We start from the raw sequence: 27,457 nt of genomic DNA, 5'->3' as shown, positions 1-27,457 counted from the left end.
GCAGAGCTGGTACCAAAGATCACTACAGTCCTCAATTACACAAGCTAACACAACGCAGAGATAGCTCAAAACCGTCCTCCTGGCATGTTTCTGGCCCAAGTGGGACAAAGTTCATAGAACTTTATACCGTGGGCTGTGTTGTAAGGTGGTGTGTTGATAATGTCCATTCCAAAAGCCAGTGGAAAGCTACCAGCGTGCTGAATCATTAAAAACACAAATGGGAGGACTCAGGTCTCACATCTTTGGTTGAACAAAAATACCCTTATCAGATGCTACTTTCAGACTCAAGTTTTCCCAGCATGAAGTTTAAAAAAAAAAAAAAAACTGCCTAAAAAGGAGGTAAACAAATTTACTGACAAAGGTTTAGATGTTTTAGGACTTTAATGTCCTTCACATGTTCAACAAAAAACACTGACCACAGATGAACAATAGGGGAAAAGACTCTTCAGCAATGATCTTCCAGAACTCACAGCATCACTGGTCAAATACCATAAAGAGAACAGTCACGTGAACAAACAATAAGGGAGTCTAACAGACACTTTCAGCTTAACAGCATAAGTGAAAAATGAAGAACCGATCAACCATCCTTTCTTCTACCCACAGAAATGAGTAAAAGTGAATCAAGGAGCTTCCAAATCTTGTGAAACAGCTCAAAAAGGGAAGTGGATGTGGGGAGGAGGGACATAACTGTCGAGAATGCAACACTATAACGCACAAGGTCAGGGAGCCTAACAAATTCTCAGAGTCTCTACGTATATCATCGAGAACCTTGTTATTAGAAATATGAATTCATAGAGCTATATAAACTATTTGGTATTAAAAACAGACCTTGCTATAGAAACGAGTATCATGTGATTTTTCTCTCTTTATGAAAATAACAGTATAAAGAAAGATCTCCAGTTTGCTCTTTAGTCTAGAACTCCTAAACAGTCACCACACGGCTGGAACCCAGGAGACCTCACTGCTATCATTTTCCAAAGGCTCAAAATTCCCACCTACCCTCCATGCTGTGTGCTTGTGTGTCTCTAAACATAATTATCTGCAATTTGCATCCTTAAACCCACAGGCAGCTTTGAATATGAGATTTAGGTAGAAAAAGTAGCAGCAAAGACCACATAAGCTAGTAACCATTAGAAAAGCAAGAGGAAGATTTTTTTAAAATGCTTCCAGTTCAAGTCAGAATTAAGGTTAAGTCCCAACAGCTTTGCAGAGCTGTGGAATGTGTTGCTGTTGTTCTCTGAAAAAAAGAACCTATCATAAGTATGTTCATTCAAGAAAAATACCGATACCGTGCTTGTGAAGTGTTTGTAGCCGTTCCCTAATTACTTTCAATTTTGTACATTGTTCAGGGCAGAGTATATGTTGATGAGGGTGTGCTCATAGCTGGTGCATCTCCAAAAAATTCTTCATGAAGGCCGCCAGCTTCTGGACGTCTTCGATGGTGACAGCATTATACAGAGAGGCCCGGATGCCTCCCACAGACCTAGAAGAACCACAGATGCAGCCATTAGGAACAAAAGCATCTGGGGAGAGGTATAGCTCAGTGGTAGAGCACATGTTTAACATCTACGAGGTCCTGGGCTCAATCCCCAGTATCTCCATCAAAAAAAAAGACAAAAAACAAAAAAGAACGCAAGCATCTGATTTAGCATCAAGACGACTCCTCCTTCCAGTCACCTGCTCCTGGGAGTCATGGTACCTGACCATTGTGTCCCACCTCCCATGTGAAAGCCCCCACAGGTGGTCAGACATCTCAGTCACTAGGAAATTCCTCCTAATGCAGTGAAGGACCATCATGCTCACACATAGCCTAGATTAACTTAATGATTCGGTGAGTCTGGGTCTGGGGGGGCGGGGGGCTGGCTGGCAGCTACTGTTGTGAGTGAGGACATATATTTTTCACTGCACACGTGGGATGAACGACTCTCTCTGATGTTCAGCAGGACCAACAGTGATCTGCTCTTACACTGAACAGGGTGGTGCCAGCCGCACCAGAGATAAGAGGGTGACCTCTGTGCTGTCAGAGCAAAGAGATTTTTCAAAGGTAATTTTGAGAAAAGCCCCCAGAAGGCATGGCCCTGCCGTGCTCTCCGCCCAGGAACCATGCTAAGGGTTACACAAGCAACAGGAGGATCTGATTCTTCCCAACAAGTTACAGTAACTGCTACTCCACGCTGAGATGGTGCCCATGTGTGTTTCCTTCTGCATCTGAACACTAAACTAACTCTGATAAGCTTCTGGATGGGACATGTACTCACCTATGCCCTTTCAGGGAGATCATGTGGAGTTCAAGAGCTTTATCCAGAAATCTTTTTTCTAAAGCATCATCTCCTTTGCTGTTGCCAATGCGGAATGGAATATTCATCTTGCTTCTATTCTGGGGCTCCACTGGACATCTGAAAAACATGTTTATGGTTCCAACTACTTTTCTGCAATGTGCAACTGCCATGAACAAAACAGAAAAATTTAAAAAAACATTTCCTAGATGCAAACAAGAGATTTAAAAAAAAAAGATCTGCCCAGAACATTTATAATTTACTCAGGAAGACCACTCTTGCAGGTGGAATGTGCATTAGCATTTTCTTATACGACTTGTACTTAATTTTCATAAGCCTCAGTTTCCTCATCTGAATATTGAGAATATTAATAATCCCTCCATTTCAGACTAGTTGTGAGATTTCAGTGGTACAACATATACGAAACTTCCAACCCACAGCAGCCACAGCCACAGGCCTCTGTGAGGGACTCTTTCTCCAAAAGGCTGCAGAGGAAAAGTAGTAAGTTGGTCCTAATAGCAACTGTAAGACTTAAAAACAATGAGCAGCAGCTTTCAAAGCACTTAGAACACGGTATTGCCCCAAGCTGTGTGACCTTGAACAAGTTACTAAATCTCTCTCTTGTGCCTCACTTTCCTCATCTATTAAATAGCAGGAAGGCTAATGGAACCTAGCACTAAGGCTGATGAGAGGATTCAATGAGCCAGTATTTGCAGATAATTTTTGTGGTACATTTAAAAATGGCCACAAATTCCTGCAACCCTCCCAGCAAGAGGTGGGGTCTCGTTCTTCACACCTTTTGAATCTGGGCTGACCTTGTGACTCGCTTTGGCCAAGACTGCAACAGAAGTGATGCTGTGCAACTTCCAAGCTGAGGCCTCAAGGAGCAGGCAGCTTCTCTACCTGCCCGCTTAAAATACGGCTGCTGTGTAAGCAAGCCCCAGCTGGCCTGCTGGAAATAACAGTCCCAGCCAACAGCCGGCACCAGCCGCCAGACAGGTGAGTGAGGCCATGTCAGACCACTGCCTCCGGTTGAATAAGCGATCCCAGGGGAGACCAGCAGAAGAAACCACCCAACTGAGCCCAGCCCAACCTGCTGACCGAAAGAATCCTGAGCAAAGACGATAGCTGTTAAGTCACTGTCTTGGAGTATCCTATGATGCAAAAGTGGATAGCCAATACAATCTAGAACACTGTCTGGAACACATTAAGTACTGTTATAGGGATCTGTTCAGGTCAACAAATTTGTCTCTTTTTTCCCAGCATCTTACACAGAGCTCGTACAGACTCTCAAAAATGAGTGATGAGTCCATTTCCATATAGAATAGGTTAGTATTTGACTTCAGTTTCTGATCTGGAAAGTAAGCATGCCAGAATTATTTTCCACTGACAACCAAAGGAGACAAATAGGAGAGTGGACATGCTACTCCGGAATAAAAGAAAAATCTGTAATAACCCGCTTTTTCCATTTTCTCAAGCACACCCTGTTTTATTCTTGCACTTCTACAGGAAGGGATTCATTATAATTAAACAGCAAATAAAAGCAGCATGAGGAAGCCCCCAGAGGCTCACCCCTGAGGAAACACACATAATTCCTGTTAAAGTTAACAGGAGTCAAATGCACATCTACGGGCAGAAGAAATGCAAGAAGGGAAATCAAATAGCTGGTAATAGGCTTTGAGCCTGAATTCTGGGCCCCCCTTTTTCATAGGTAGTAGGTTTCCCGGCCGACATTTAAATTAAAATTTTAGTGGCTACCCTCTTTCGATATTCTGCTGCCTCGGGCTCCCAACGTGAGGGTCCAATTATAGAGCTGGAACAGCAAGAAGGACATCTGACTTAAGGGGGAAAAATGGAGAAAGGGGAAGAATTCAGAACCTGGATTTACACAGAATCCTCCTCCACAAAGGTACTTGTCCTATTGTGAAAATAAATGGTATTCATGATAGCAATGATGTCATAAAAACTAGACATTGAAGATGAAATTGGCATGCAACAGATATTTGCACAGCGCCCGAGTGTCTCTGGTATGGGGCTGAAAGGAAGGGGAAAAAAGATGAAGGGAATTAGCTGCTCCCGACCCAGCGAGATGGCTGTGGAGGGAATTAAAATTCCACGGGACCAGTGCTGTGGAAGCACAGAGCTGAGTAAGTAATTCTGCCCGAGAGAAGGCTGAACGTTTCAGAGGAAGGGACGTGGGAATGGTTAGGACAGGGTGAGAGGAAGGAAGAGCATCTGGCAGAGAGCTGAGTCTTCAGAGGCATGGAGGACCCGGGCAAGTTCTCTGCAGCAGCTGGAGTACTGGGTGCCTAGTCGAGGGTAGAACTGCAGGCTGTGGACAGCCCAGCAGATCTGCACTCCTGGGACCTGGACTGGATGCTCGAGTGATGGGGAGCAATCAGATTTACACAACAATGAGATCTGGGTTTTAGAAAAAGAACTATGGCACACAAAGAGGCTGGGGAGTGGGGAGACCTGCTAGAAAGCTCTTACAAAGAACTTTCTAGGTCAAAAGAATTAGGACCTGTGACCAAGCCAGAGACACTGGGGAGTTTCAACATTGGCAGCAAATTCAAATTCCATTAGGGGCCCAGCTGTCATATAAATGTGTATCCCTGGGCCCAATGAGACAAACTCAGCACAAACTCCTGAAGATACACATTAATTGTGAGTGCCAATTCTTTACTTCCCTGGAGAAACACGCTCTCCCTTTTTTCATGAAGCATATGGCCCTCCCAGTCTGTTTCTTTTCTCCCATCTTCAGAGACACACAGATTATAGAATAAGAAATCTGGACTTTAAAACATCTTCCCATGTTCCAATAATAGTTCAAATGGTGTGTGTTAGACACTGAGCCCCACCGAGCACCACTGAAGTTATCACTAAATTTCAGAGGGAGAAAGGGCTGTTGCCGGAATGAGTCGAGGGGCAGGTAGAAGGTGCCAGGGCTGGCAGAGGGCTAGTATGGAGCCAGGTGAGTGTGTAACCAGCCGGGTAACCTTAGAACTGCAAAGATTTCCAGACAAAGTCTGAGCAGTGCTTCTCAGTGTGTCTATGCTGGAAGCTGACGTGGGTCTTAACAGGTATTACTGGAAAAGCAGTTCCATGGGCATTGAAATTTAGGAAATGCTGTAATAACAGGTCTAAACAGGTTTCTTAATTCGACTTCCTGGATCATCTCAAGAGCTCATGTGAATTTTGAACTCCCAGGAGGGTAATTCACACAGGAAGGCAGTTTTCCCCAAATGTATGTGACTGAAAAACCCTGTGTATCTCTGGGATTCGTGTTCTAGAATGGCCACTGGGAAACACCGGGACTTCCCAAGGTACCAGAAGGGTAAGTATGAGGGGAAAGGCACCATCTCACAAAGGTGAGGAGGGCCGGGAGGAAGACTGAAAATCGCAGGCTGTCAGCCACCAATTACAAGATGCTCATTTCAGTGATGTCCACTCTAAAGGACATTCCAGAAACAAGGGCGTGAAGAGGGAGAGGTGCATCCTGAGGTAAGAGAAGCCCATACCAGGCCTCTCCTGACTGCCTGGCTTTAAAATAAAAGATTAATTTTAAATTTGCACATGATTAGGAATATCTAGAGTAAAACTACGGAGATCTATCACCCCCTTCCACAGAGGGGGCTTCCACGAACAGTCTCTTGTGCCTGCTTCAGGATCTTGGTAGACACACAAATGCATATATGTGTGTGTATATACATATGTGTTTAATTATGTATATGTACATATATGGTATTTACAAACACAAATGTTGTGGGTTTCCAAGCGGAATAATAGATAAAACCTTTTCTACTCCCACTCTTTTTCCTTTCGATCTGATGACATACCAAGTCATCTTCCCACGTCTGCTCACACAGACTTTCACCGGTCTCCATGCACACACTGTTCCGTACTATAGACAGACCTTCATTTCCTTCATCAGACCCCTCCTGAGGGCACCTGGGTTAGCTCCAGATTCCCCCCTTACAGAAGCAACCCACATCAGACTTGCAGGTGACTGATTTTGTGCACAATTCTGTGCCTGGCAGAGTACCAGTAGAGGGCAGAAGGTAAAACTCCTTGGTCAAAGAACAAGAGTTTGGAATTTCGGTGGGTGCTGCAAACCTCACTCCAAAACTGAACGAATTTATACATAGCATACCATCAGTGTCTTCCCTTGCCAACACCCGATGTCATCAGTCTTTAGAATTTCTGCTGATCAGAGGGGAGAGAAAATCCCATGGCTTTAAGCTGCATTTCCTAAAGAAGTTGGCTCCTTTTCATTTGCCTATTAGCCAGCTGTTTCTTCAGAGTTGTTTGCTCATACTGTTAGAAACCACCCCTTGCCTTTTTTTTAATTTGGTGATTCTTTTTCATTAGTTTGTGGGTTCTTGCCTAGATCAAGAATAGTAAACTTTGTATGTTACATGCTACCAAATTTTTCTCGTGTCTGTCGTTTTGTTTTGTTTATAATGTTCAAGACCGAATTGTATGAACTGTAGAAAAGTTTTAATTTGCATGTAATTAAATGTCTTTTACTTTATGGCTTCTGAGCTTTATGGAGTATTTAGGAAGGTCTCTGTACTCCCTACACTTAGAAATTCTCTCCTGTATTCTGTTTCTTGCATTTAGATGCATTTGCATTTTTCCAAATGATTAGAATTTGTGTATAGTGTGATGCAAATATTTAACTCTAATTTTTGTTTAAATGAATTATCAATGCTTCAATCAGTTATAAACATGCTTTTTTGCTTAATTCAAAATGCAATTCTCAAGTAAACATGTACCTGTTTCTGGACTTTTCCATTGATCTACTCTTTCTGCCAGTGGCTTCATAGTATTTTAATAGATCATATGTTCACATTACACTTTACTAATGTTAATATCTACGTTTAAATTTTTTTCATTTCATTTGCATTAACTTTCCCAGGTGAACACTGAATTTATTTCTAGATATTTACTAACTTTCGTGACTCTCATGAATGAGATATTTTCTCATTGTTTTTTATTGTTATTTCTGGAGTATGGGAAAGTGAGTTTTATGTATTTAAATGTAACTGATCACAATTCTGAACTTGATCATTTCTACATTTTTCCATTGATTCCTGCATTTTGAGTAGAAAGTCACATCATCTATGATTTTTGTTGTTTCCTTAGAGTAGTAGTTAAAGGCTCTGGAACCAGCCCTCTGTGACCCTCCCCACGTTCATACCCTATCTGATCCCACCTCCTCACTGCACCTGAACCTGTCTGTGCTGCTGTGAAATAGGCTTACTGTCTGTTCACAGGGTCGTGATGACAATAAAATGTATTAATATCTGTACTATATATAAAACAGATAAACAACAGGGTCCTACTGTACAGCACAGGGAACTATATTCAGTTTCTTGTAATAACCTATATTTAAAAAGAATATGAAAAAGAATAAATATATAACTGAATCATTACGCTGTACACCAGAAACTAACACAACGTTGTAAATCAACTATGTTTCAATTAAAAAACAAACAAACAAAAATTGATGAAAAGGAAAAAAATGTATTAATACCTATAAAGCGCCAGGGGCCCAGCCTGCTTCATTTTATTTTCCGGTTGTCACTAGACCCATCATGTGCCTCCTTCCCTTTCCTAAGGCCTGGTCCCCACATGAAGGTGGAGAGAAAAGGTGACCTCAGATCTGGATTTGGACTCCATCCCTTGGACCTCTCTGTCATATTAAAATTAATATCTAACATATATCAAATAAACACTGCATGTCAGGATCATCCTAAGTGCTTTCCATAATAACCACAAATAATATTAAGAGCTAACTCTTAATGGATGCTCCCTCTGTGCCAAGTATGGTTTCTGGGGCTTGACACAATGAACCAGCGGGAGAGCCCATGTTCTTAATCTCTACCGTATATATTCCTTATTCACATGCATTTTCATTTAATCTTCATGACAGTCATAAGATATTACGGACAAATTGCAGATGAGAAAACTGAGTCTAGAGCTACTAGGACGTTCGCCCCAGGCCACATGCAAGTAGGCAAAGTGGGGCTTCTAAGGCCAAGGTGCTAAACTGCCCAAGTGGGTTCAGCTCACAGCCAGCCAGCGCATGGGGATGGTGAGGCTATGGAATGAATGCAGGGACTTCAGTGGTAGCCTTCTCAAGTCCCAGACTTACAGGCCAGGGTCACTGGCAGAGCTGGTACAACCTCAAGCAAACCACCCAGAACTGTGTTCCGTAAAGGGGCTGCCTTACAAGTCAGGGGTCACCAAAGAGGGGACAAAAATGAAGAGCAAATGTGATGTTGGATGGCAAATTCCAACTCTAGGTTACTTGGTATTCCTCTTAAACACTGCTCACCCCTCACCCCCTGCCCCGCCCTGCCTTCGGGGCCACATTTCTACAGGGAAGAATTTCCTAAAAACCCAAGTGCATCCAGGGACAGCCAGTGGGCGTCCAACTGCAAATGCTGAGGAGACAGGGCGCAAAGCCTACTCTAGACCCTGGTAACAAGGTCCCACAGGAACACCGTGAGCCAGGATGACATTTTCCGGGCAGGCAGCCCAGCAGGGGAGTGGAAGTTCTCCAGAAAGAGATTTATTCAGAAGACGATGCAAGTTTGGGGTGAAGGCTGTTCATAAGTGAATGAGGAGTTTTGTGTGGGAAGGTGATCAGATTCCCCAGGAGACAACCTGCCTGCCACACTGGCTTCAGCAGGCTGCCTCCTGGAAGTGCCAGCTTGGGTGCTTGGAGTTGAAGGACCTCAAGGGGCAGAAAAGCATTAGGGCATTCCCAGTGTCCCTTCTACACTTTGTTTCTAATTTCCTGGACTTTTTCTGGAGGCATCACCGTTCTTTCAGTCCTCCCATTTTGTGCCTACGCATCTCTTGGGAAATACATGGAGACAAAAGCTACTAGAAAAATTGGTCTCCTATCCACAATAGCAGCCAAGGGCTTTCACTCACATTGGGTTCCGAGAGCTCTTTGGGAGTCAGGAAGATGACTTTTTCCGGGTCCTAGCACAAGGCCAGCCCAGAGCCGTGCTGTGGTGCCATTTGCTGGATGGATAGATGGACAAATGGATGGGTATCAGGCAGACAAATGGATAAATGAACTGGTGAATTAAACATATCTTCAGACCTTTCCACAGACTTTCTTTCCATTCCCAACACAAGCCATGCCCTCTAGGCAGCCCACTCTCTGCTCTCCAAACACACTACTTTCTTCCCTTAGTGCCTTGGCAAGGGCCATTCCTTGTCTTTCTGAAAACTCCTAAAAGTAATTTTGGAAAACAAAATTGAAAAAAAAAAGTAATTTTGCCCTCTTCTCTGCCTCATTCTGTTCATGCCCAAGGTTCAAATTCATCCAAAAGCCCTCCCTTCACCTCCAGCTAAAGCCGTATCTTCCTGCCCCCAGCTCTTCCATGCCTCGCTATTTAGCCTCTGGCTGTGAACTCCTGGGATCATCTCCTGCTAGTCATGCGAGTTAAAATGGCTCCAGTAAGTGCCAGCGGAGCACCCTAGCCTCCCCACTCACACATCGGGGTCTGAGGTGGAAAATTCCCCAGGGCCAGCCTCCCAGCCTGCACTTGCCTCTGGTGCACAGAATCACAGAGCAAGCAGAAATGCATAGTCTGTACCCTTCCCCCAGATGGCATGTGGAAGAGGACCCCAAAGGTCAAGGCATTCAGCCAAGCCGGACTTACTGAGGGCTTGTGGCTGGAGGGTCACAGCAGGCCAGGAACTCGCAGGAGCAGACAAGCATTTAAGGGCAGAGTGGCGGCAGCAGTAAGGTGCTGCCCCCAAAGACCCCCCAACCCCTAACCAGGGATGGTTATGGGGATGTGTTAGCATGTCCTGGGAAAAATACACAATTCTAAGTTAGGACTGAGGCATCATTTTATTCTGTCCTATGTGGCCCACTAAATTCTCAAAAGAGAGTGGGAATTCCCTTGTTCTTGTTAGCCAGATATTTTTGTTACAACTCACTGAACTCCAAAGAGTAAAGGCCACTAAAAGCTGGGTCCTGGCGTGGTAAATGGGGTAAGTGCTCACGCATGTGGCTGTATAAACACGCATGCACACATAGCATCATCACGTCTGGTCCTCATACAGCTATCCCTACCTTGAAGGAGAGGAAAAGCAAATGAAAACATCATCTATTAAGCCCCTTGTGCCAGACACTCTACTGGTATTTCACATCTGGCATTTTGGAAAGAAGCCCATTGTGGGGGATTGAGTGGCAGCCTCTGCCAAGGTTTATCCACGTGCTCACCTCCAGAATCTGTGAACATGACTTACTTGGAAAAAGGGTCTTGGCTGTTACAATTAAGCCAAGGATCTCTAGATGAGATAAATCATCCCGGATGATCTGGTAGGGGGGCACCCTAAAACCGATGACCCAGAAGAGAAGATATACAAGAAAGGAGGCCATGCAAAGGCAGGGGCAGAGCATGGGGTGAGGCAGCTGCAAGCCAAGAAACGCCTGGAACCCCCAGAATCTGAAAGAGGCAGAAATGGATTCTGCCCTAGAGTCTCTGGAGGAAGTACAGCCTTGCTGACGTCTTGATTTTGAACATCCAGCCTCCAGAACCGTGAGAACAAATTTCTCTTGTTTTAAATCACCGTGTTAGTGGCACTTTCCTCCGGCAGCCCTAGGAGACAAGTCCAAGGCCCATACATTTTCTGTACCCCTCACAGGCACCAGTCCAGCGGGCAACACATGTTCATGAAACAACTGGTCACAAAAACGTTTAACTAGGAGTCAACTCAGACCACAGCCAATTCCATTCACCAACTGCGGGCCGGGATGAGAGCGTTTGTCCTGTAATAAGGGAAACAGTAAACTTTCCCCAAAGAGTAAACAACCCAAGGGAGGGGCCAGGAGGGGGCATTTACACTGAGGTCTCCAGCAGAGTCCTGAGCTAAAGAGGAGAGCTTCCAGCAAGTATGTGTGCTTTGCCCCCCAGGGGACAAGAGAGGAAGCAGGCAGCAGGAGAAGGGGTCTGCCTGGGGATGAACTCAGACTCTTCCCCTGGGTGATCGATGTCTCTCGTGCTCCTGGGGACTTCAACAGGATGGCTGCACCCTTTTTCCAAGAGGACACAGCACATATGCATTTGTAAATTCACAAGTGGCAAAATGTGGGATTTAAAAAAAACCCATTGACTTACACGTAAAATCCTTGAGAATTATCAATAATATCATAAATCATTCGCGATTTGGTGGAGCTAAGCTTCTCCATGGCTGCTGCACCGCCGTTGTTCTTAATCCACTCCAGGACCAAGCCCATGACATAGATGCTAAAATAAAGATTAAAAAATACATACATTCATTTAGTTCAGCTTTGCAGAAGTAGAGAGACATTCAAGCAAACTGCCTGAAGTTGTACTAAAACAGATGTAAAGACACCACTAGGAAAAAAAAAAGTGAAAAAAAAGGAGACACCATTAGACATAGACAAGATGAAATCAGGCCATGTGAGGACCAAGGGCAAGAGGGTGTCATGAAGCAAAAACTAAGACCAACCCAACTCTAGGCCCCTGAGCGCCCTTCAGAAAAGAGGGTTAATTAGACTCCTCACTGGAGGTCACATTGGTCCCCACTGTCCAGCCTAAGCCCTAATGCAAACTCTCCAGGACACCTGGAACACGCCACACCTGGTGACATTTTAGCCCTGCCACAAGCATCCTCAGACTCTACAGTCGTGGAAGGCTGGAGGCCCAGTATTAACCCTTTCTCCCCCACAGCCCTGGTGCAGGGCCCTCCACCTGGCGGATGCAGGGTGGCGTGCTGCTAAGAGCCTGGGCTGTGGGTCAGAGTCCTGACTCCAGTCCCTGTGCTGCCACTTACTAAACAGATTACCTGGGATTAGTCACTGTGGGAATCCAAACCTCAACTTTCCCATTTGGAAACAGAGAGACCTACCAGCCTACGGTGGACACCCAGCATTTCAGCTGCCCTGCTCTTCCTAACTCCACCCTCCCACCCTACAGAAGCCCCAGCAGGGTCCCTTGCTCCCCTGGTCTCAAAGCTGGGCAGGGGAATTAGCTGGACCAATCAGAGCCCTCTGCTGGGAGTGAGAAGAGGAAGAATTGTGTGTTGGTGACACTGTGAGATAGGAGGTGAGAGCCCCAGAGGGTATCTGAAGGGGGGCTCATCTGAGTTATAGGAGAACAGATGGGGTAGGATTCGGGTCCCTGGTTCCACGAGGACCTGCTGCGCCTCAGCCCCTCACAGAGCTTGGGAACATCCCTTTCTGAGCCCAGATTTCAAGTCTGTCACCTGTACAACTCAGAGCTCTTGTGGGGACTGCAGGGAATGGGTTGGGTGAGGTGCCTGGTGCAGGACCCGGCACTTGGGAGGTGTAGTTAGTAGTATCTTCACTAGTTAAGTGCTCAAAAGTAAGCCCAACACATACGCCACTGAAGAACAGTGATCTGCTGAAAGTCCCTCTGTTTAGAAAGGTGCTGAGGGCTCCGTGCATGCCTCACTGAATGCCCATGGGGCCAGAGCAGAGGTCTCCCAGGGAAAAGACACCATCTTCCTTGAGCTGAAAGTTTGGAGAAGGTCAGCGTTCAACTATGCTCTCTCCACGAGTGGGACTAAAGGTCCCCTACAGGAATTTGTGTAAACTTAGCTGCTGGGCATCAACGCCCAGCAAAGATGTGGGGTGATGACCCCTGGACACCACTGTCTCCTCATTTATTAATGCCCTGAGCCTTTTAACACCATGAAGGTGACAGAGTAGGGGGGAGGCGGGGGAAATCACTGGGTCTGGAAAATGTTCCAACACCAGAAGCTTGTCCTAGGGATTTTGTCCCAAGATACTGACTGGCTCATTCACTGCCTCCAGGTGGGCAGAGAACCCAGGCATTTCTACCCCCAGAAGGTAGCAGACGCCAAAACTGGGCTGCCCAGCGGGCACTGGGCAGAGAGTCGCCAGCACCCAGACCCACGTGATAGCCTCTCTAGAAGCTTTTCCAGCCCAGTACACCATAGAGCGCTGGGAGGAATGAAAACCGGCAGTGAGTGGTAGAGGGAAGGGAGAACAAGCAGAACACAGCCCCTGAATAATTTATAGCCTCAGAGGTAGCTCTCTAGGTAAAGACTAAGTTAGAGGGACAAAGGAGAAAAAAGAAAGTAAGAGAAGGGAACATGGGCCAGGCACCCTGCTAGTTGCTCTCCCATCTACTGATCAAAATAATCTGTGGTCAGAGCTGCCATCTCATTTTACAGATGTGGAAACAGGCTCAGAGAGCTTGACTTGGCTAAAGTCAGCCCACAAGTGGCTGATAAAGTCAGGATTCCAACCCCAGTTGTCCTGACTCCAAAGCCTAAGTTCTTTTCACAGTAACAAAGGCCTCTGGTTTCCTAGGGGCTCCAGGACCCTCAACCACTATCTCACCTGCTAACAGGGCAGCCAGGTTGGCACCAGGCCTCACAGACACAGCTGCCAGAAGCAGCTGCTATGGGGCATCACAACACACATGCACATATGTGGGCACGTTTGTTTGTGTTCCAGGTACGATGCTGCCCTGGACTCCTCCGTTCCATGAGACTCTCCAGAATTTCCATCTAATTCAAAATGGCTCACTTCTCTACAAACCACAGAAACACACCCTGCCACATTATCCAAGCAGAGTCACATGCATGCACCTGCCTATTCACTGACAGTGCTTTTCAGAGGCCAAGCATCACCTTGACCTGCAGCTCTGTTATCCCAGGGTTCCCAAGCTGTTGTTCCACTAATCAAATCAAGGCTACAGCAAAGGCTCAGGTCAAGTCGACAGTCTCACCCAGACCTCGGCACTCAGACATTTCCCTCTTGCTGTGTGACTCACTGCCCATGCTTGATGGCTAATCTTAATGGGATGTGAGCAAGCTCAGTCAGCAGAAAGCCCATCCACTCTACACACTGCCCAGAACCAGCAACCTTAGCCTTGGTCTATGAGGCCTCAGCGTGAGGCAGATGCTTCAGAGGGAAGCAGGCTCTTCTGGAGACCAGACACCCCCAGAGTGGAAGGATGTCTGGCCCTGCGACTCGACTGGGACTTTCAATTCATTTTTTTAAAAAGATGATATTATTATCATCACTCTGCCACTCAGCTATTTGCACCCCTCCCAACTTATTAACTCCTGCCTCTACCCTCATGCAATCCAAAATCTTCAAAACACACGGGCCCTAAAATGCTTACAAAGCTTTGCCATTTGGTCTCCATTCTCTCCACTAACAACCAGGGTAACACTTTTAACTGATTTATGCCTTTGCTTCTAAAATGCCACCTGCTGCACCCAGCACAGGTGGACTGTCCATTAAATGACCACATAAATCACAGTAGGTCCACTCGATGGAATATCATACAGCAATTCAAAGGGGAAAAAAGGCAGGCATCTGAGCCGGCACGGCAGTGTTCACAGTACACTGCTGGGTGGAAAAAAGAATTCGCAGAACAGCCTGTACAGTAACGTTCTATTTGTATAATTAAATACACTGCTCTGGATATTTGAAGACGCCCAGTTAAGGGTCAGGGCACACAGCAAGCAGTTAACAGTGGTTACTCTGGCAGGCTCCGCCTGCTTCAGAAATCTCTGCCAAGATCATGTGTTATTTTTTTAAAGCAATATGAAATACTCTCTGGGCACTAGGGATTAGAAAAGCATGCCAGAAATTCCCCTGGGAAACTCGCTCTGGCTGTTCTGAAGAACAAGCCTCCTGGACAGGCCCACACTCCCATTCTGATAAGAAGGGTGGCCTGGGTTAGTGGGGTTATTTTGTTTCTCATTAGTTACCTTATCCCATAATACAGCTAAAGCCAATTTATACTTACAGGTTCAGTCAGTAATGGTAAGTAAAACTCTCTTGTGGGGTTAGAAGGGAAGTTTAGGCATCTTTTTGTTTGTCCATTAATTGGGCTTAGTGTGCTCCACTAAAGGGTTAAGTAGAAGGCCCACATGGTCCTTTATTCCACCCCAATTCACGGCTCAGGGCCACAGGCAACTATGTACAGGCCAGCTGTCCAGCTCAGTTCAAACAAACCGCCCAGGGCCTATGGTCATTTGGCTCCGATTTTAAAAAAACAGAAGAAGAAGAATGAATGAATGAATGAATGAATGAATGAATGAATGAATGAATGAAAAAAAGCTTCTTTTCAAATGTGAGAACTTTTCAAGGACTTTCATGTGTTACAAATTCTGAAGGGTTCTGAATGCCTCATCAGCTCACATCCAGGGACGGTGGAGGGTGTTTTGCACAAATCTTCTCTCTACATTTGTTACTTGTTCTCAGGGGGGAGCTACAACTTCCTAATCTTGAATGCTTAAGTAGCCCAGATGAAATAGAAACTTCTCAAGTCATGGATTTAGGGAAACTACAGACTTTTAATTTTTGCCTTTTCTCTTCTTTTGGAGTAAAAGAAAACAAGATATCAAGGGGTGTCTTGGGTCAGAATGCACTTAACCCAATCTCTTTCATCTTTCACATTTATAGGATTGTGTTTTAGTATTATTAGCAATCCTTTCCCCGAGATGGTCTACTTCCACTATTCTGATCTGTCTGGAGAAGAAACTTTACCCTTTTCCTGCCCTTGTTTCTATGTCTGGCTCGGTCTGCTCCTCAGGCAGGAAGACTCTGGGCAGGGAGTGTCTGCCGTCCCCTACACTTGTCCTCACCGCCAGGTGAGCAGGTTGACCAACAGACCCGACTGATCGACTCCCGGGGGCCGGGGCCTGCACAGGGGCCCCTCTATGAGTCACTGAAAGAGGGACTTTCCCTCAGGGCCACCAACAAGTCTGACTTCAGACATTTTTATCTTCCATTAGACAGACTGACCTGCTTTCCCACCATCCCTGCTGACTTTTCACTCTAATGTTAACAGACAGCATTTTAACATATTCACGACATTTAAAAAATGTGCTTCAAGGTACCTTGTGGAGAAGGTACCCGAGGGTGCGACAGCTCCCCCTGCTCCTCCAGCCTGGGCTCTCATCAGGATTTGCTGGCCTTCAGGCCACATTTCAGGGCCAGGGCTCTCCCTGTCTCCTCACTCCCAGAGACATGGGAGCCTCTGCCTCGCCCTAAAACACTCATCTGCCTGCAAGCCGGGCCCTGGCCGCACATTCTAACAGCTAAGGACAAACAGCTCCCGCCAACTCCTGCCACTGTGCAGCCTGGCGCTGAAGCCCCTTCCCCAGGGCCCTGTGCTTGAGGGTCCCCCACTGTCCTGCACCGCCCAGCACAGCAGTGCTCCTTTCCTAGCTGGTCAGTGATCAATGGTCTTCCCACTGCCTGGAACTCCAGCAGCAAGATGGGCAGGTGAGACAGATTCAGCCCTGCCCCCAATCCCTATCACACACTTAGAAGCACTTTCCACAGGGGTGAAAGAGTGGGATTGACAGGTAACCAGCACAGGAAGCACCAGAATACCCGGATCCCCGAGGAGAGAGGGGACACAAAATGAGGAGCTGCTCTGTCTGGCCCAGGTGAGCCATGCGGAAAACCAGCAAAACTTCCCTTCAGAGTTCTAGCTTTGAAAAAGCTCCTTTCTTTCCTTTGGTAAATTACATGGAAGAAGTTTCCTACAGGCAGCACCTCATAGTCTAACAAAGCCCCAACCCCATGGGGCAGCGACCTGAACCAGCCCGAGACCCTCTTCATGTGCTTTTATAAGAGAACTTCCACCATCACTGGAAAACCCGACCAAGTGGAAGAGCTGGACTCCAACAGTGATCGATTCTCCTGAGATGGGATCCTTTCAACACAAACCCACACTGAAATTTTCGCTTGTGAAGAGCACTAAGGTACAGGGTGCATATACCCAGGCTCTTAAGCCAGGCTGCCTGGCTGGGTTCAAACCCTGGCTATGCCACTTTCTAGAAGTACAGCTTTGGCTTCTTCACTTGCAAAATGGGACTAAGAAGAGTACCTCCAAAAATCATATTCAATACCTTGTAACAGCCTATAATAAAAAAGAACATGAAAAGGAATATATATACATATATATATATAACTGAATCACTATGCTGTTCCCCAAAAATTAACACATTATAAACTGACTATACTTCAGTTAAAAAAAAAAAAAAAAAGTACTTTCCAAGTATTCACTAGGTGCTTGGGAGATTTAGAGGGTCATATACATAATGTATCACTATTTTACATCATAGCTGCCCTGAAAAGATGAATATAAACTCTGGTTCTGTCCACCTCTCTCCCCAAAATGTAAGGCTCTGAGAACTAACAACAAACAACAACAGAAACACGAATAATAATAGAGCAGCTAACATTTATAAATCACAGAGAGCCATATCCATCATTCAATCCTCACAGCAACCAATTATTCCTGGAGACATCTGCTGCACAGATAGGTTACGCAACCTGCCCAAGGTCACATAGTTATTTAGTAGTAAAATCTCTCAGGCAACTGTGAAATCCCAGGTGTCACAAAGAGTTTCACAAACTACTTGAGTCTGAGAGTTAAAAGATCGTACTTCCCCTCTCACTTGGATAACGGGAATCCAGGCTAACAGGACCCCTACAGACTGGGTGATAAAACAGAGGTGTTTGTTCCAGTCAGTGTGTTCCATGCCGGGCAGCCAGCTTCAAGCAGGCTCAGCAAGAAAAAGAAAGGAAAGCTGGGGCAGTCTGGCCTTTTAAAGTCCTTCCAAGCTGCACTGGTTGTTTGCGATGCAGGCATGACATTTCATGTGCAAAAGCTTTTGGGTTAATGGTAAACCACCAAGGCTATCGCGAGCAAACAAAAACACCCCAAAAAGAAAGGCAAGAAAAGCTGATCAAACATGCACAGAGAGTAACGAGGCAGAGGACAGCTGGGCAAAGAAGCCTGATAGGCTACCTGGGCTATGAGGTCACCGATTCATGGAATCATGTCCTACTTTAAAAAGTCACCTTGTATTGATGGGAAGTACTGAGACCCCCTCACTGGTCCCCAGCCACACCCCAGAGAGTTACCTGAAGCAGGGAGGTGTGTTGTATAGGGAGTTATTGCCAGCCTGCACTTTATAGTCCAGGACGGAGGGGCACTCCCTGAGGGCGAACCCTAGCAGGTCGTCTCGGACGATCACCACCGTGACTCCCGCAGCGCCAACGTTCTTCTGCGCACCAGCAAAAATCACACCAAACTGAAAAGGAGAAAACCTGCTGTATTAGACACACTTGGTCATTTTTCATCAATATAATCAAACTTCCCAATCTCTTTCCAAAGCACAATTTTTATGAGGAAATGACTTTTCTAAGTGTTCAGAGCGCATTCCCTTCTCTAAAGGAATCTCCATCTGGGACAGAAAACCAATAATTGTGAGTTCAGAGCCTACAGATTATGAGTCTGTCTGGTCCTTCTCCCCATGAAGGGGCCAGCCCAAGCCCATCACTGTGAAGACCTTGCATCTATTCAGATCCACTATTACACCTTTTTACTACATCCAAGCCCATTTTTAAAATAAGGCTGCTGTCCTACAGGGTTACAAACCTAAAGAAAACAAATTTTAAACTTTTTTTAAATTAAAAAAAAACTTTTTTAGGTTACAAACCAAAAAAAAAAATTTTTTTAGCCATTTATATTTGTATAAAGGGACAATCAGAAGATGCACAGAAATGAGACAAGCTGCCTAAGAGAAAAGAAATTTTAGACAAAAGATGTTTAAAGGTGCTGCAGGAAATTTTTTCGTGTACGATACAGAACCCTGTCCCATTTCTCCCCATGAAATCTTTAAGAAAATTCAGTGGCACTCCAAGTAGGAGGAAGGCGGACAGCCTGGCCTGGCAGGGAGGAGAATTTAACAGTTGACATTGTTAAGAATTTTCAGTGCACAGTGACTGATAATAAAAACAGGCTATAAACAAAATACTGTACATCCACAGAACAGAATATTACTGAGCCCTTAAAAAATGAAATCTGACACACGCTACCATGGGGCAAACCTTGAGGACACTATGCTAAGTGAAATAAACCAGACACAAAGGACAAATATTGCATGATTTCACTTATTCGAGGTACCTAGAACAGTCAAATTCACAGAGAGAGAGAGTAGAATGGTGGTTGCCAAGGCCTGGAGGGAGGGAGGACTAAGGTTGTTTAATGGGGACAGAGTTCCAGTTTGGGAAGAAAAAGTTCTGGAGATGGATGGTGGTGATGGTTGCACGACAGTGTGTATGTACTTAATGCCACTGAACTGCATGCTTAAAAATAGTTAAAATGGTCAATTTTATAGTAACTATATTTTACTTCAATTATTTTTAAAAACACTTGTCAGTTTGTTTTAAATTTTTTACAGATGCCATAGCCCCCATGGCGTGCACCTGGGTGCCCTGCTCCCACTGCCCATCCTGGTGAGCTGCTCCTAAGTCTATGAGTCCTGTCGATGCTCTTGGAGCTGAGGTGGGTTCAAGGCCAGGTGGGGCTTCTTCATAGCCCCCCTGAGCTTGGATAATGTGAATTTTCCCTTGAAGACAGCAAGCAACTCCCCATGTGTTGACCCAAAAATTCTCAAAGAGCCACTCTCAGAGGCAGGTAAATTCCCCAAGAACTCAAGTGTCATCCTGGGCTAATCATTAACACAGGGCTGGGAATGTCAGGACATAAACATTCTGACAACCAACACTGCCGGCTTTTCCCTGTTCTAGTGTACATGAAAATGCCCTTAGACAAACAGAGATTCCAGGTTCCCTCCCACCCAGGCCTCTTTTACACTCTACCTTGGAAACATCCACTGGCTTGGACAGGAAGTTTGAGGACATGTCACAGACCAACACTGCTCCCTTGACATCAGGGATAAAGTCAAACTCCACTCCGTGCACGGTCTCATTGGCACAGTAGTACACATAGGAAGCATCTGGGCTGAGGTTCCAGGTGCTCGGATCTGGAATTTCTATCACAGGAGACAAGTTGGGGACATGTTTACTCCCTTCTTCCCTTAGGTAGATGGGAGTCTACCAGGAATGACGCCCCTTCCCTAGCAACGGAAGACTGATCCCAGACTGTTCACAAGTGAAAGTTGTTACTGGGGGCAAATAATCTTCAAGAACGGCATGGTGGGTATTTGGGGTTTTTCCTCATCACCCAGTATCCATCCATCCTATGTCCACTGACAGTTTCCTGTTTGGGCACCAGCCTCCCCCACCCTCATCCCATGTAGCTCCAGTGGTGCTAATTCCACCCATAGCACCGAAGGTAGAACGCAACTCAGGCGTGGCCACATGACTGATGCGGAATGGGACACAGGGGACATAGACTGTTACTGGGAATACTTGAGCAAAGGCGCTGAAATGTGGGACAATATAAGGTCAGGAGCAGCTGCAGCCACCTTCTGAAAAGGAGGGGCAGCTTTCCTAGCTGTGGAGGAGACAGGGAGAGATACCAGGACTGGGAGACACCATGCAGGGAGCCCCTGATCAAGCTATACCTAAAACCAAATTAGCCTCTGGGCTTTGCTAGCCTAGGAATATGCTTTCTGCAGCAGCCAGGTAGTTATCTTAAAGGTATAGTCATTCAGTCGAAATGGTATCAAACTAACTACTGATGAGGAGAAAAAAGAATTGCCCTGGGCAGGGGTAACCTGCTATCTGAGGAGGGACCACTTGGCAACTAGTATCTCACCATCCAGCTCAGCTCCCAGCACTTACTTGTGTAACTCCCAAGTTTAGGGTGGACGATATTCACAGTCCCAAACTTCTTGGCTTCTTCTGCAGCCTTAGCTGACCAGGATCCTGTCACCACATAGTCGGCACACCTTCCTGCTTTCAGGCCAATCAGGTTTAAGGGGACAGCACTGAACTGGCCACACCCACCTCCTTGCACAAAAATCACCTTGTAGTTGTCCGGAACGGCTCTGGGCAGAAGCACAGGTGACAGTAAATAAAAACTCAAGGGGTCAAAGTTTGAGAATGAGTGATGCTCTACCAGCACTTGACCTTGAGTGGATAAACTACGAGAACAACAATAAAACCCACTACTACTCTGCCTTCCCCAATTCAGTCATTGATCTACTCAATTCCTTGCACAAATATTTACTGGGCCCTGTCATGGAAGCTCATGGTTACTGTCTGGACCAAAGCTCAGAACACTCTGCTGTTCCTTTAGGGCCACTCTCAGTCCACCTGGTTCAAGGGTGGCCAATCCCAGCTCCTGGGGATGAGCATGTGACCCAAGCTGGCCAGTGGGGTTTGGTTCTGAGACCTTGGATCAAACTTCTGGTTAAGAGGATTTGTTTCTATTGAGGAAAAGAAAGAACTTGTAGGAGCTCATCTTGCAACCACAGGTGGTCACCTGGGGAAGCCAACACATAAAAAAAGCAGCAACAGGAGATGGAGAAAAAGACCCTGACATCCTGTGAGCTTCTAAATCAGTCCTGCCCTTTTCTGTTACATGAGGTAATACATTCCCTTTCTCACTTAAGCCAAGAGCTGGGTTTCTGTCACTTGCAACCAAAAGCCTTAAAAGTATGTTCGTGCTAGCCCAAGCTATGGACCAAGTGGATACTGGAGAAGAATCTTGGATAATGCTTTAGGCCTAAGCATGTATCACCTCCCCGATACACATTGAGATTAACAGCAAAATTATTTGACTCCAGCAGGGAAAATTAAGATGATGGTTGGAATGGCTACAGGCAGTACAGTAAGGCCTGCTCCAGAGGGACCAGGCCATGGAAACTGGACCCAAGCTTTTGAGCAATTTCACAGCTTGGGAACAGGTTATCCAGAAGGCCAGGGGACAGAACTCCAGCACAGAGCTATAAGGAAAGCACCACAGGGCAGGGCAGTGTGAGCGGGTCTGGCCCGCATGAAGGGTGGTGTGCATATACCTGGCCCTGAACCGTGCCTGCCTATATCGAGTGCTCAGGAGGACAGCAAAGCATGCAGGCAGGTCTTAGGAGGCTCTAGCCACGCAGTGCTCAGCAGCTGGGAGGACGCCAGCCCAAGGCAGGGTTCCTGGTTTACGTTATTCAGGTGCAGGGCAGTTAATGAGGCCAAGAACTAGACGGTGGGGCACCAAACAGAGGGCTAGGGACAGGGTACAAAGTAGAAACCTGGTGAGGGGATGAAGGAATCAGCCCATAAATTGAACCGGAAGTCCAGGCCAGAGAGGCTCACGGCTGTGTGGGTCAAATGCCACATCCTTTGGGCCGATATTCCAAATCCCCACCCCATGAAGGACGGGATTGTTCTGCGACATGACAGGGAACCCAGAAGCAGCCCCAGCATGCTAAGCCAAGCAGATGATTACTGGTTCTGAATACACACATTGCAACAGGCTTCAAAGGCTCCTCACAAAAGTGGCACCAAGCCTGTCCCATCTGAGGCACTTTATCAAGGTAATTTAAAGGGAAAGTGCTGAAATCATAACAATTCCAGTTTTGTCTATGAAATAATGCAAGGGTGACCCTAAAGCATTAACAATGATTAAAAGATTATGTACTGATTTAGTGAATTGGGGAGAATCTTAAAAAGATGATTTTTAAGTATGGAATATTCTGGACAGTCAAGTCCAGTAAATAATGCAACAGACACCCACATATGTGGATTAGCAACCAAGAGTAACAAAATTTGTCTTTAAATTTTTAAACTTACAACAATTCCCGCACAAGATTCTCTGTGTTGCTGATAATCTTAGCGAAATCTGATGACCTGTGGCTCATTTCTGTGGAAGGAAAGACAGATAAGAAGGAAAAAAGTTCCAGTTTAAAACCAAACAAACAAAAGTTAATGCTGATGTAGCTACAAAATTTACAAATAAAATAATAAAGGGAAATGTCAGTTATTTTGCATTCAAAATTGTGGGTCACATTTCCTATAAGGGAAAATCCAAATTGATTTTCAAACTGCAAACAGTTTAGCCTTACAGTCAGAGCACAACAATTTTTCAAGTGGCAATATTCATTGAATGAGCCATTTATTAATTTATCCTTCAGTTTCTGATTTTTCTCATCTTTCTCACAAACAGGAATCCGTGTGCAAAGGCTGCCTTTTAGGACAACAGCACAAAATTGCACACTGTGCTTTCACTTCACAGAAATCTAAGAATACGTGCCAAATCCACAGGCACAAAATTTAACAGCAATGAGCACACAGTAAACCCTATGGTGTCTTAACACTCTGCAGCCTTTGAAACTACCAAAAAAGAAAAAGAAAGCTAAACTTTAAAAAAGTAAAATTTCAAACTCAAAGGTCCTCTTTTTCAATAATATAGGGGAGAGAAACTTAATGAAACTTAATATGCAAGATCTTCATAAAAGACTTGTGTACTTTGAAATATTTAACGAGTTCATGTGTAAGTACAGCAAAAACTGTAAAATGAATGTGAAGCAATGTTGTAAATGTTTGGACACTGTTATGCAAATGTATAGTATCTTCTGATCTCAGATCTCACGACAGCAAAAACTAATTATGGAACAATAAGCTGAGATGTGAACCCCTCACCAGCATTGATGTTGATTTCAAAACTGCTTCTATCAAACATGTGATGGAAGTTATTAAAATTTAAAAATATATCTGCAAACACCTGTAGGAAGACTCAGTAGAAACTGTAGGTTTGATGTTGCATTTAAATCAGTTCTCTCTGAACTCTGGACATTCACGGAAACCAAAAGTAAATCTTACCAAGAACACTAATCCCAACTCCTTTGTAGTCTAATAATTCTTTTTGTACCTCTAACAATACCTAGGAAAAAAAAAAGAAAAGAAAAGAAGATGATTTCAATATGCTGTGCACAACTCTCTCTGGACATACAAACCGGGGAGGGCGAGGGGTGGGCGGAGGATCCACCCACCAGGCCAGTGAGGAAGCTTCTGTCCCTGCCCACAGCCAATTCCCTTCCTCTTCCTGTTCCCAGAGCCCTGATGATGCAACTTACACTCAAGTTGAGTGTGAAATTATGCAATGTGACTGATGCTAAGATACAGTTTTTCCAAAGGCATGAATTTACCTAGACATAAAAATCCACTTGGACTTTAAAAACAAAAATCAAGCATAGAATTTTTCTGATAACAATTCCTTAACTGTCAACTTAAGACCTTTGGGGAAATTCTGATTCCCTAGAAAATGTCCCCTTCACAACTCTCTGAAAGAAAAAGCACAAAAAGCATAAAGTTCTGGGTTCAGAGAACAACAAAAAAAATCAATTAGGCCCAGATTAAACTGATAACTCACTTTTCCATCTTTTTGGTATACTGGGATGGGTGGGGTGGGCAGGAATTATGAAGCACCTGCTGTGGATTAAGATTTGGCAGGGATATTTATGTACTGATCTCTCTCCCCAACAACAGCCATGAAGGTGATACTCTCATCCCCAATATGCAGATGTGGAATCTCAGCTGAGGCTCTAAAGGTGACAGTTGTATGCCCCTGCCTAGCCCCTTGACCCATCTTACAAGATCACTGAAACCCTATAACCGCATTTTACCTTACTGGGAAAACTGGACAGGTGGGACCCATCTAATGGCCAGTCCCCTGGTGCCAGAAAAGGCAGGGAGGAGGGACACGGCTCAGGACTTCCCCCTCCCCCTCAAGAAAACACAGCTTGCTAGGGAGGCACCTCAGTGTTTTTTCCCAAAGGCAAGTAAAATGCAAATTACTACACACTGAAAAGAAAAAGACCTGTTCTTTATTTATTTGTTTGTTTATTTATTTATTTGTGTGTGTGTGTATACTTTTTTTTTTTTTTTTTGAGTAAGAAGAATAGAAAGCCCTTATCAGAGATGCATGCTGAAGTGTTTAGGAGTGAAATGACATATCTGGGATTGGCTTTAAAATAATCCAGGAGCAGAACTGGAGAAAGAGGGTATGGGGGAGGGGTACTGAAACAAGACTGGCAAATGTCCTTAGTTGTTAAATCTTGCATGGATCCATGGATTTCATTATACTATTCCCTCTCTACCTTTGTGTATGAGAGAACTGACACGAAGTAAAAAAAGAGAAAGAAAAACTCAAAAAAATGTACACAAAATAGGTGAGAAGCATCCTGCCCTCAAAGGAGGTTCCCTTAGAAGATCCAAGCTAAAGAAGCCCTCATAAAACATAGTCTAAACTGGATTACAACTTGTCTGAAAAAAAAAAAAAAGAAACATTTTAACAGTAAGGAATTAGACCAAAAAAAGTTCCCCTGACAAGGAGGTTCAAGAATTTGTCATCGTTTTTGTAAACTGCTAGATGCTTAGTAGCACTGGCTGATCAAATAAACTTTAGCAAATCCTTTCCATTAGTAACAGAAACATCCATCTCTTCCACAGCCATCTTTGAACTTCTGTTTAGGCTGTATTTCTCTTACAGATAGTATTCTCTGAAAAGACATCTATAAAAGTTTATAATCAAGATTATCACAAAGACTTTTAAAGACTTCTACCCATAAAGCACACCCCTCTAATCCAGCGGAATTTACTTTTTTCAAATTGCAGATTGCAATCGCTTTCGTGGGTCACAACTAATTTTTTAATAAAATAGAACAGACTAGAGTGGAACAGAATACAAAATTGTGCATGTCATAGTTGATTAGGCTAAATATTTCATAAGGCTTTTGTTTAAATTATAATTATGTGCAGGTACCTGGTTGTCTTGTGAAATATACTTTTCACTGTGGTTACAGCCCAAAAAAAGTCCGAAAAGTTCCTCTAATACTTATAATTCAACTAAACCAAGAAGACACATAAAAAAGCAACATTTGCCCCCCAGGTTAGAGAGCACATATGGGGGCATAAATTCTCCCAGGGAAATAAAAATTAATAATTGTTTTACTGATGACAATCACCTTTATTTTAAAAAGCCCGAACAGATTACACATTAAACAAATACACTGAAGACTCCAAAACACGGAGAGGGGAAAACCGTGAGGGTAGAGGAAACGCTGGCACAGCTCTGGGAGGGAATCTCGCCTAAAATGGACCGCAGTAACCAGGAAAAAAATAATCCCTGTTCTCTCAGCTACTGTGAGCCCTGCCCCTAGAAAAGCAAAATGTCCTTTTCCTTCTAAAATTGTGAGATTCTCTGTTCTTACCACAACACAGAGCAGGCTCTGTCCCAGGGAGATTTCCACTCTATTCAACAATAGATAATTGTAAAGCACTTGGCTATGCCCCATGTTGCTACAACATATTATCAGTCATCCTGGATAGAAAAATAAAATTATAACAGAGGGGGCAGCTGCTCAACGCGTTCAAGGCACATTAGAGATCTGGCCTCTTTCACAGCTCGGGGTGGGGTGGGATGGGTTTTGGGGGGAAGAGGAGGAGCTGGAACCTGGTTGGGGACTGGGAAGGCAGGGAGTGAGTTCCACTTGCACTAGAAAAAGTCTAGTTATGGCTCAGGGGAGAACTGAATCATTCATTTGCTCCAGAACAAAGTGAAGCGAACTGGGCGAGCCGCCCAATGCCTACCAGAGTTTGACTACTAGAATGCCTTTAGGGGACACGCCAGTTCAAAAAAAATTATAAGCGTGAAACAGAGGAGAGAAAAAAGGTTTTAGGGACGGGTAGTCTCTGGGGGACAAGGAAGGAAAGGCTGGACAGGACTAAAGGCTTTTAAATTTACATTTCTAACAAGCAATGTTCCCAAGTGCTGGCTACAGCCAACGAGGGGTCGTGCGTGGACCTCCAGTTTGCAATCCCCTCCAGTCAACGCGATCCCCATTCACCATTCATTCAGCGTCCATTCACGCTTCCACTCAACACTGCCTGGTTCGCAGCACTGCCCAGCAAGGCGAACGCAGAGAGAGCTTTTTCTTTTCAGCCGCGCCGCCGGCCCGGCCCCACCTGGGAGAAGGCACGGCGTGGGAGACTGCAGGTGCGCTGAACCGCAGGCCAGCATGCCCTGGCTGGCCAAGTTCTGCAACGCGGTGCACAGCTGCACAAGGAAGCCTTGTGGAGCTTCCTTCCTCAATGTATTCTTCCAGAGGCCCACCTGCGAGAGATCCTGAACTGGCTGGCACGTCCATTCGAGGCGTTTGGGGGACTCGGGGCGAGGAGAAGGTATCCCGGCGCCCCGCGCAGGGATGCACAGCCACCCGCGCTCCTGCTCCCGCCCGGACCGCACTCCCCGAGCGTGCTCTCGGGGACTTACCGAGCGCGGCAGCTTGGCTGGCCCAGGCCCGAAGTTGACCACCTGCATCAGGGAGTCCATGGTGCGACAGCCGGGACTGCGAGTCAGCTGCAGGGTACGGATCGCGTGTGCAGCGCGAGTCTGAGATCGGCGCCGACT

At 45.3% G+C, this 27,457-nt stretch overlaps 1 protein-coding gene across 1 annotated transcript; it reads right to left on the bottom strand.

Moving 5' to 3' along the window:
* Positions 1 to 362: 362 nt before the first annotated feature.
* PSAT1 (phosphoserine aminotransferase 1) lies at positions 363 to 27,457 on the bottom strand. Its single transcript, XM_010978081.3, has 9 exons — positions 27,320 to 27,457; positions 23,869 to 23,929; positions 22,840 to 22,909; positions 20,896 to 21,101; positions 19,969 to 20,141; positions 18,226 to 18,395; positions 11,432 to 11,560; positions 2,259 to 2,396; positions 363 to 1,483 (listed from the first exon to the last, which is right to left on the bottom strand). The coding sequence occupies exons 1-9, from the start codon at positions 27,377 to 27,379 to the stop codon at positions 1,378 to 1,380; spliced, it is 1,113 nt and encodes a 370-aa protein (XP_010976383.1). The 5' UTR covers positions 27,380 to 27,457; the 3' UTR covers positions 363 to 1,377.

Source organism: Camelus dromedarius, chromosome 10 (genome assembly GCF_036321535.1).
Source record: "Camelus dromedarius isolate mCamDro1 chromosome 10, mCamDro1.pat, whole genome shotgun sequence".
Classification (NCBI taxonomy): Eukaryota; Metazoa; Chordata; class Mammalia; order Artiodactyla; family Camelidae; genus Camelus; species Camelus dromedarius.
The sequence above is the reverse complement of the archived record's forward strand: the minus strand, read 5'-3'. Positions and strand labels throughout refer to the sequence as shown.